Raw genomic sequence first — 9,554 nt, forward strand, 5'->3', positions numbered from 1 at the left:
TAAACCAGGACTAGAGGCCACAGCCTCAAATAGGGGGGGGGGGGGGGGCAGTTTAGATCAGTGTTGAGGAGGAACTTCTTCACTCAAAGGGTGGTGAATCTCTGGAATTCTCTGCCCGTTGAAGTGGTGGAGGCTGCCTCGCTGAATATATTTAAGTCACGGGTAGATAGGTTTCTGATAGACAAGGGAATAAAGGGTTATGGGGAGAAAGCGGGAAAGTGGAACTGATCCACTTCAGATCAGCCATGATCTTATTGAATGGCGGGGCAGGCTCGAGGGGCTAGATGGCCCTACTCCTGCTCCTATTTCTTATGTTAATACCTGGGTGTGGTCTGCACATTTCCCCCTGACAGATTGTGTTTATCAGACACACAGAAAAATGAGGGTTTGTTTTAAACTCAGTGAAATATTATAACAGGTTGATAGTGTACAGAAATGTGCAGGCTGTTAGGGGGTTAATACTGCCACAGTAAAGGGACAGACACTGTGTGCTGGCTCTGGACTGTATTAGCAGCATTGACACACTGTCGGATAACATTGCTGACTGTTTTGTGTGGGTACAGCTTCGACAAATCTCTGCTCACTTTTAATTTCCCCACTGGGGTTTGGAACAAACTGTTGAAAGGAAACGAAAGGCAGCAGCGTGCGGACTGGATTGCTGTTCCATAATAACATCTCAACAGAGACTCAGAGAGAGGGAGCTGCAGTGAGGGACAGGGACTCTAATTTAAATTCTGAGGGTGCTGGGGAGAGACTATCACTGTCTCAGCCTCTCTCTGTGTGTCTGTCTGTCTCTCTCTTTCTCCCAGCATCTCTCTCTCTCTCTCTCTCTATCCTTTCCTGTAAATTGCAAATTGTTTCATGCAACCCTAAACAATAACTCCCTCTCTTTGTCTCTGTCTCTTTCGCTCGCTGTCACACTCTCTCTATCCTCTGTCTTTCTCTCTCTCTCTGCCTCCCTTGCTCTCTGTCTGTTTCTGTCTGTCTCTCTGTCTCTGTCTGTCTGTCTCTCTCTGTCTTTGTCTCTCCTTCTCTCCCTTTCTCTCTCTCTCTGCCTCCCTTGCTCTCTGTCTGTTTCTGTCTCTCTGTTTCTCTGTCTGTCTCTGTCTCTCTCTCTCTCTGTCTTTGTCTCTCCTTCTCTCCCTGTCTCTCTCTCTCTCTCTCTCTTTCACTCTCTGTATCTCACTCTGTCTCTGGAAAGGATGCTTTCTATGGGGGGCATCTGTAAAAGTTGGTGAGAGTCCGTAGCGGACATACCAAATTTCCTTAGTCTCCTGAGAAAGTAGAGGTGTTGGTGGGGCTTTCTTAAGTATAGTGTCGGCATGGGGGGAACCAGGACAGGTTGTTGGTGATCTGGACACCTAGAAACTTGAAGCTCTCTTGACCCTTTCTACTCCGTCCCCGTTGATGTAGACAGGGACATGTTCTCCTCTACGCTTCCTGAAATCGATGACAATCTCCTTCGTTTTGTTGACATTGAGGGAGAGATTATTGTCGCCGCACCAGTTCACCAGGTTCTCTACCTCATTCCTGGATTCTTTTCAACAAAAGAAAATTTAGATGGAGTTTAATTTAGACAAATGTGAGGTGAGGCATTTTGGTGGATTGAACCAGGGCAGGGCTTACTCAGTTAATGGTAGGACGCTGAGGGGAGAGAGTTACAGAACAAAGAGATCTCGGGGGTAACAGGTTCATAGCTCCTTGAAAGTGGGGGTCCCAGGTGGACAGAGTGGTGAAGAAGGCAGTCGGCATGCTTGGTTTCATCGGTCAGAACATTGAATACAGGAATTGGGACGTCTTGTTGAAGTTGTACAAGACATTGGTAAGGCCCACACTTGGAAATACTGTGTACAGTTCTGGTCACCCTATTATAGAAAGGATATTATTAAACTAGAAAGAGTGCAGAAAAGATTTACTAGGATGCTCCCGGGGACTTTTGATGGATTGAGTTATAAGGAGAGGCTGGGATAGACTGGGACTTTTTCCTCTGGAGCGTAGAGGGGTGATCTTATAGAGATCTATAAAATAACGGACATTTCAGCTCTGGGAAAAGTTCTCTAACTGCCCACCTTATCGACGTCTCTGATAATTTTATAGGCCTCTATCGGGTCTTCCCTCAGCCTCCAATGGTCCAGAGAAAACAGCCCCAGTTTAGCCCAGTTCTTTGGCTCTGACCACCCTGGGATATGGATAGGGATGAGGGTCCGGGCAGCAGAGGGTTAATGTTCCAGGGAATGTGTGTATATCTCATCCCTTTGCAAAGAGGACTCATCAATTAACAAGTCTGACATAAGATAGTTTCCCACCTCTCTCTCTCTCTCTTTGTCTCTCTGTTTCTCTCTGTCTGTCTGTCTCTCTCTCTGTCTCTCTCTTTGTCTCTCTGTTTCTCTCTCTCTGTCTGTCTGTCTCTCTCTCTCTCTCTCTCTTTCTCTCTGTCTCTCTCGTTCGCTCTCTCTCTCTCATTCGCTCGCTCTCTCTCTCTCTCTCTCTCTCTTTATTCCTTCCTGTAAATTGCTATCAAATTGCATCATGCAACCCTAAACAATAACCTCTTGTATTTAACTCTTTGTCTCTCTCTCTCTGCTCGCTCTGTTGCTCTCTGTCTTCTCTCTGCCTCTCTTTCTGTCTCTCTCTCTGACTCCTTATCTCTCTGTCTCTCTCTCTCGTATTTAACTCTCTCTCTGTTGCTCCGTTTCTCTCTCCGTCTCTCTCTCTCTCCCTGTCTCTCTCTCTTTCTCTCTGACTCCCCTCTCTGTCTCTTTCTCTGTCCCTCTCTCTCTCTCTGACTCCTCTCTCTGTCTCTTTCTCTCTCTCTCTCTGTGTCTCTGACTCCTCTCCCTGTCTCTCTCTCTCTCTCTTTCTCTCTCTCTGACTCCCCTCTCTGTCTCTTTCTCTGTCCCTCTCTGACTCCTCTCTCTGTCTCTTTCTCTCTTTCTCTGTCTCTTACTCCTCTCTCTCTCTCTGACTCCTCTCTCTGTCTCTTACTCCTCTCTCTGTCTCTCTCTCTCTCTGACTCCTCTCTCTGTCTCTTACTCCTCTCTCTGTCTCTCTCTCTCTCTGACTCCTCTCTCTGTCTCTCCCTGTCTCTCTCTCTGTGTCTCTGACTCTCTCTGTCTCTTACTCCTTCTCTCTCTCTCTCTGTCTCGCTCCCTCCTTCTCTCTCTCTACCCCTTCCCGTAAAGTTGCCATCACATTGCATCATCCGCTCCCTAGTTAATAACCACCCGGAATTAGCTCTCTGACTCATTCCCCCTCCCGCCCGTCACCCAGTGTGATCACGAGACGGTGCGTCAGCCACTGGTCCATTGGCTGGGTGTGTGGGGGGGGGGGGGGTGGGGGCGGGGGGAGGGCAAGAAAGGTTCCCATTGGACAGTATGGCCCATGCCAGACTCTTCCCCCGCCCCGCCACCACCCTGCCCTTTGCCGTCAGCGGGAGGGAGGGATGGGGGGGTTGGGGGGGGGTGGGGGAGATCCCCTTGTCGTCTCCTCCTCCTCCTCCTCCCCTCAATCCCTCCCTCAATCCCAGAGCCGTGACATTCAGTCTGGAGACGAGAGAAGAGAAAGACAAGATGAGATACTGCCTCCCCGCTGCCCACCCGGAGACCCACTGCTGCTGCTGCTGCAGCCACTCTAAAGTAAGAGGCTTTAACTAACTCCGAACCTCCTCCTCTCCCCCCCACCCCACCCCACCCCAACACCCACTCAGCCCAGGGGGAGGAGGGAGAAAAAAAACACTCGAACCAGAGAGGGGTACAACCTCGGGCCGAAGGGACGCTCCTTTAAAACAGAGATGGGGAGGGATTTCTTCAGCCAGAGAGAGTGGGGAATGTGGGGAGCTCTGTGCCGCAGAAGGTTAGGGTGGATTGACCGTGCTAAATTGTCCCCTTAGTGGTCCCAAAGATGTGTAGGTTAGGGTGGATTGGCCGTGCTAAATTGTCCCCTTAGTGTCCCAAAGATGTGCAGGTTAGGGTGGATTGGCCGTGCTAAATTGTCCCTTAGTGTCCCAAAGATGTGTAGGTTAGGGTGGATTGGCCATGCTAAATTGTCCCTTAGTGTCCCAAAGATGTGTAGGTTAGGGTGGATTGGCCGTGCTAAAATTGTCCCCTTAGTGTCCCAAAGATGTGTAGGTTAGGGTGGATTGGCCGTGCTAAATTGTCCCCTTAGTGTCCCAAAGATGTGCAGGTTAGGGTGGATTGGCCGTGCTAAATTGTCCCTTAGTGTCCCAAAGATGTGTAGGTTAGGGTGGATTGGCCATGCTAAATTGTCCCTTAGTGTCCCAAAGATGTGTAGGTTAGGGTGGATTGGCCGTGCTAAATTGTCCCCTTAGTGTCCCAAAGATGTGTAGGTTAGGGTGGATTGGCCATGCTAAATTGTCCCTTAGTGTCCCAAAGATGTGTAGGTTAAGGTGGATTGGCCGTGCTAAATTGTCCCTTAGTGTCCAAAGATGTGTAGGTTAGGGTGGATTGGCTATGCTAAATTGTCCCCTTAGTGTCCCAAAGATGTGTAGGTTAGGGTGGATTGGCCATGCTAAATTGTCCCCTTAGTGTCCCAAAGATGTGTAGGTTAGGGTGGATTGGCCGTGCTAAATTGTCCCCTTAGTGTCCCAAAGATGTGTAGGTTAGGGTGGATTGGCCGTGCTAAATTGCCCCCTAGTGTCAGGGGGACTAGTTAGGGTAAATGCATGGGGTGACGGGGGTAGAGCCTGGGCAGGATTGTGGTCAGTGTAGACTTGATGGGCTGAATGGCCTCCTTCTGCACTGCAGGGATTTAATGAGTCGTACTCTCCCCCCTGACACTGGGCCCTAGAGTCCCCCCGATACTGGGCCCTACTCCCCTCCCCACCCCTGACACTGGGCCCTACTCCTCACCCCGCCCGGCACTAGGGCCCCACTCTCACCCCATCACAAGTATTTTCTTGCGCGTCACACAGACAAAGCATACCATTCATAGATATCAGAGGGAAGGAGAGGTTGCAGAATGTAATGTTACAGTCACAGCGAGGGTGTAGAGAAAGATCAACTTAATGTTTATTATTGTCACATGTATTGGGATACAGTGAAAAGTATTGTTTCTTGCGTGCTGTACAGACAAAGCATACCGTTCATAGAGAAGGAAAGGGGAGGGTGCAGAATGTAGTGTTACAGTCACAGCAAGGGTGCAGAGAAAGACCAGCTTAATGCGAGGTAGGTCCATTCAAAAGTCTGACAGCAGCAGGGAAGAAGCTGTTCTTGAGTCGGTCGGTACGGGACCTCAGACTTTTGTACCTTTTTCCTGTTGGAAGAAGGTGGAAGAGAGAATGTCCGGGGTGCGTGGGGGGGGTCTATAATTATGCCGGCTGCTTTTCATACGTTTCACTGTTTGTTAATACATGTAAATCAAATCAAATAAAGGGATTGAGAGATCTGGGGGGAGGGATGAGGATATTGAATTTGAAGCTCAGCCGTGAATTCATAATGAATGGGCGGAGATGGCTGGAAGGGCCGAACGGCCCACACCTGCTCTTAGTTTGTGTGTTAAATCCTCTCTCTCGCTGGTGAGGGGAATTATATCCACTGCCTCTTCCTCTCTCTCTCTGTCTGCCTTTAGTGGTTGGCTAACTGATTACTAACTCTCTCCAGGTCAATAAGAAGCGAACTCTGTTGCAGTGGACAAGTTGATGAAAGGTAGGACAACATTCCCCCCCCCGCCCGCCCTCTCTCTCCGGTGTTACCTTTCCCTCCCTACTTCTCCCCTTTCGTTCATACTGTCTTTGCTAGGTTAGGGTGGATTGGCCGTGCTAAATTGTCCCTTAGTGTCCCAAAGATGTGTAGGTTAGGGTGGATTGGCCGTGCTAAATTGTCCCCTTAGTGTCCCAAAGATGTGTAGGTTAGGGTGGATTGGCCATGCTAAATTGCCCCTTAGTGTCCAAAGATGTGTAGGTTAGGGTGGATTGGCCGTGCTAAATTGTCCCCTTAGTGTCCCAAAGATGTGTAGGTTAGGGTGGATTGGCCGTGCTAAATTGTCCCTTAGTGTCCCAAAGATGTGTAGGTTAGGGTGGATTGGCCGTGCTAAATTGTCCCCTTAGTGTCCCCAAAGATGTGTAGGTTAGGGTGGATTGGCCGTGCTAAATTGTCCCCTTAGTGTCCCAAAGATGTGTAGGTTAGGGTGGATTGGCTATGCTAAATTGTCCCTTAGTGTCCAAAGATGTGTAGGTTAGGGTGGATTGGCCGTGCTAAATTGTCCCTTAGTGTCCCAAAGATGTGTAGGTTAGGGTGGATTGGCCGTGCTAAATTGTCCCCTTAGTGTGAGGCGGATTAGCAGGAGGAACACGCAGGGTGACGGGGTTGGGGCTGGTGTGGGATAGTTGTCAGTGTGTTGGGCCGAATGGCCTCCTTCTGCACTGTAGGGACTAGGACCAGCTGGGAGGGTACGGAAGGGTGGGGCCGAATGGCCTGCTTCCATACTGTGCAGCATTTAACCAGAATGTGATTAAGGGGGCGGTTTAATTATACACCCCCCCCCCTGCGGTGCCCAGCGAGCATGGAGGGCCAGGACGGTGGTTTCGGATATCGCACGCTCCCTCTCCCCTTCCCCCTGGGGACTGGTGAACTGATCCGTGTGTGTGTGTGTTATTAGTGAGAGATTATTCAGCCCCCCTCGAGGAGATTTCCTCACTAAAACCCGCCGCAATTAAACAGAGGCACGACAAATACAGATTAGGATTAATCCAGAAGAGACACCAAACAGCAGCTGGCGTCTCTGTCCTGGGCTGCTCCCGCTCTCCCGGCCCAACTTCGGGGGTGGGGGGCTGGCGTACCCCCCCCCAGCGCCTCTGAGAGGTCACCCCCCCTCCCACAACTCGATCTCTGATGTCAGTGTTCCGTCTGCAGGGGTGGGGCGGGGGGGCTCTGTGTCAGATCAGGTGGTGGTTCATGGCAGCGTGACTGAGCGCAGCACAGGTGATTGGGTCACATTTCAATCTCTTGTCATTAACAATGTGTTCTCTGTTTCTGTGTGAGAGAGAGAGAGAGAGAGGGAGAGTGCGTGTGCGTGTGCGCCAAACAGGGCTCTGTTTCCAAGTGCCTGACTGTGTATGTGTGTGTCTGCGCGCATCTGACTGTATGCACATGTGCGTGTTCCACACAGTGCTGTGTTCCCTGTGTCTCACTGTGTGTGTTTGGCACAGTGCTGTACCCCCTGTGTCTGACTGTGAGAGAGACATAGTGCTGTGTCTGACTGTGTGTGTGTGTGTGTGTGTGTGTGAGTTCTCTGTTCCCTGTGTCTGACTGTGTGTGTTTGACACAGTGCTGTGTCTGAGCGTGTGTGTGTTTGACATTGTGTTTCCTTTGTGTCTGACGCTCTGTGTGTGTGTGTGTGTCTATATATGTGTTTGGTAAAGTGCTGTACTCCCTGTGTCTGACTGTTTGAGAGAGATACAGTGCTGTGTTCCCTGTGTGTGTGTGTGAGAGAGATGCAGTGCTGTATTCCTTGTGCGTGTCTGATTGTGTGTGACACGTTGTAGTATTTCTCCTGTGTCTGACTGACAGTGCTGTGTTCCCTCTGTGTCTAACTGTGTGTGTCTGACTGACACAGTGCTGTGTTCCCTCTGTTTCTCACTGTGTGTCTGGACTGTGCGTGCCTTACACAGTGCTGTATACTGTGTGTCTGACGGTGTGTTTGGACTGTGTGTGTCTGACTGTGTCTGCCTGACACAGTGCTGTTTCTCCTGTGTCTGGCTGTGTGTTTGGACAGTGTGTGTCCAACTGTGTCTGCCTGACACAGCGCTGCTTCTCCTCTGTGTCTGACTGTGTGTTTGGACTGTATGTGTCTGACTGTGTCTGCCTGCCACAGCGCTGTGTTCCCTCTGTGTCTGACTGTGTGTTTGGACTGTATGTGTCTGACTGTGTCTGCCTGACACGGCGCTGTGTTCCCTCTGTGTCTGACTGTGTGTTTGGACTGTATGTGTCTGCCTGACACAGCGCTGTGTTCCCTCTGTGTCTGACGGTGTGTTTGGACTGTGTGTGTCTGACTGTGTCTGCCTGACACAGCGCTGTTTCTCCTCTGTGTCTGACTGTGTGTTTGGACTGTATGTGTCTGCCTGACACAGCGCTGTTTCTCCTGTGTCTGACTGTGTGTTTGGACTGTATATGTCTGCCTGACACAGCGCTGTGTTCCCTCTGTGTCTGACTGTGTGTTTGGACTGTATGTGTCTGCCTGACACAGCGCTGTTTCTCCTGTGTCTGACTGTGTGTTTGGACTGTATATGTCTGCCTGACACAGCGCGGTGTTCCCTCTGTGTCTGACTGTGTGTTTGGACTGTATGTGTCTGACTGTGTCTGCCTGACACAGCGCTGTGTTCCCTCTGTGTCTGACTGTGTGTTTGGACTGTATGTGTCTGACTGTGTCTGCCTGACACAGCGCTGTGTTCCCTCTGTGTCTGACGGTGTGCGCCTTCTCTCCGGTACAGGCTGCCGTGACCGCACCCAGACGATGGCGGACCCCGTAGCCCGTGCCCCGTTCCCCTCCTCCGCCCTGCTGTCCAGCCAAGAGCTGGAGGCTTGGCTGGAGGATTTGGAGAGCGTGTTGTACCCCTCACTGCCGCTGCCGCCGCCGCCCCCCGACCCGGCGCGGGAGAGCCCTGGGCTGAAGCAGCTGTGGCTGGAGGATATCGAGGGCGTCTTCTACCCCCCCGTGGCGGCGGTGCCCGGGGACCCAGCGGCACAGACGCAGAGGCTGAGCCAGCTCCTGCTGGACGACCTGGAGAGCATCCTGTACCCCCGGCCGCGGGGGACCCCCCGGAGAACGCAGGGCATCAGCCCCCAGATCTTACACAGGTGAGGAGTCCCCCTGGAGATAGGGAGGGGGTGTAGGGGGGCTGGAGGGGGTTACAGAGATAGGGAGGGGGGTGTAGGGGGGACTGGAGGGGGTTACAGAGATAGGGAGGGGGTGTAGGGGGGCTGGAGGAGGTTACAGAGATAGGGAGGGGGGGCTGGAGGAGGTTACAGAGATAGGGAGGGGGTGTGGGGGGGGGCTGGAGGAGGTTACAGAGATAGGGAGGGTGGTGTAGGGGGGACTGGGGACGTTACAGAGATAGGGAGGGGGTGTAGGGGGGCTGGAGGGGGTTACAGAGATAGGGAGGGGGTGTGGGGGGGCTGGGGGACGTTACAGAGATAGGGAGGGGTGTAGGGGGGGCTGGAGGAGGTTACAGAGATAGGGAGGGGGTGTATGGGGGGCTGGAGGAGGTTACAGAGGTAGGGAGGGGGGACTGGAGGAGATTACAGAGATAGGGAGGGGATGTAGTGGGGGGAGCTGGAGGAGGTTACAGAGATAGGGAGGGGGGTGTAGGGGGGGCTGGAGGAGGTTACAGAGATAGGGAGGGGGTGTAGGGGGGGTGTAGGAGGGTACAGAGATAGGGAGGGGGACTGGAGGAGGGGGGGGGTTGTTACGGGGAAGATGTTTAATTGTACGTTGTTTTTTGGGTTGCAGGTGGAGTTTGGGAGTGAGGACCACACACCCCTCGCCCGTCCCCCGGTGACCGAGGGCGGACCCAGCGACCGTCCGAGCACCATCGGCGG

The 9,554-nt window shown here is 52.2% G+C and overlaps 1 protein-coding gene across 1 annotated transcript in view; it reads left to right on the plus strand.

The window, feature by feature from the left end:
* The window catches only part of LOC145339852 (cyclin-T1-like), a 31,078-nt gene extending 22,545 nt beyond the window's left edge, over positions 1-8,533 (plus strand). The window contains exons 9-10 of the mRNA XM_080184386.1: positions 5,619-5,663; positions 8,447-8,533. Of these exons, the coding sequence (XP_080040512.1) occupies positions 5,619-5,657 (39 nt within the window). The 3' untranslated portion in view covers positions 5,658-5,663; positions 8,447-8,533. The remainder of the gene's footprint in view (positions 1-5,618; positions 5,664-8,446) is intronic.
* The last annotated feature ends 1,021 nt before the right edge of the window (positions 8,534-9,554 follow it).

The sequence above is a fragment of the Carcharhinus amblyrhynchos genome, unplaced genomic scaffold (assembly GCF_965287045.1).
Source record: "Carcharhinus amblyrhynchos unplaced genomic scaffold, sCarAmb.v2.hapA scaffold_705, whole genome shotgun sequence".
In the NCBI taxonomy this organism is placed as follows: domain Eukaryota; kingdom Metazoa; phylum Chordata; class Chondrichthyes; order Carcharhiniformes; family Carcharhinidae; genus Carcharhinus; species Carcharhinus amblyrhynchos.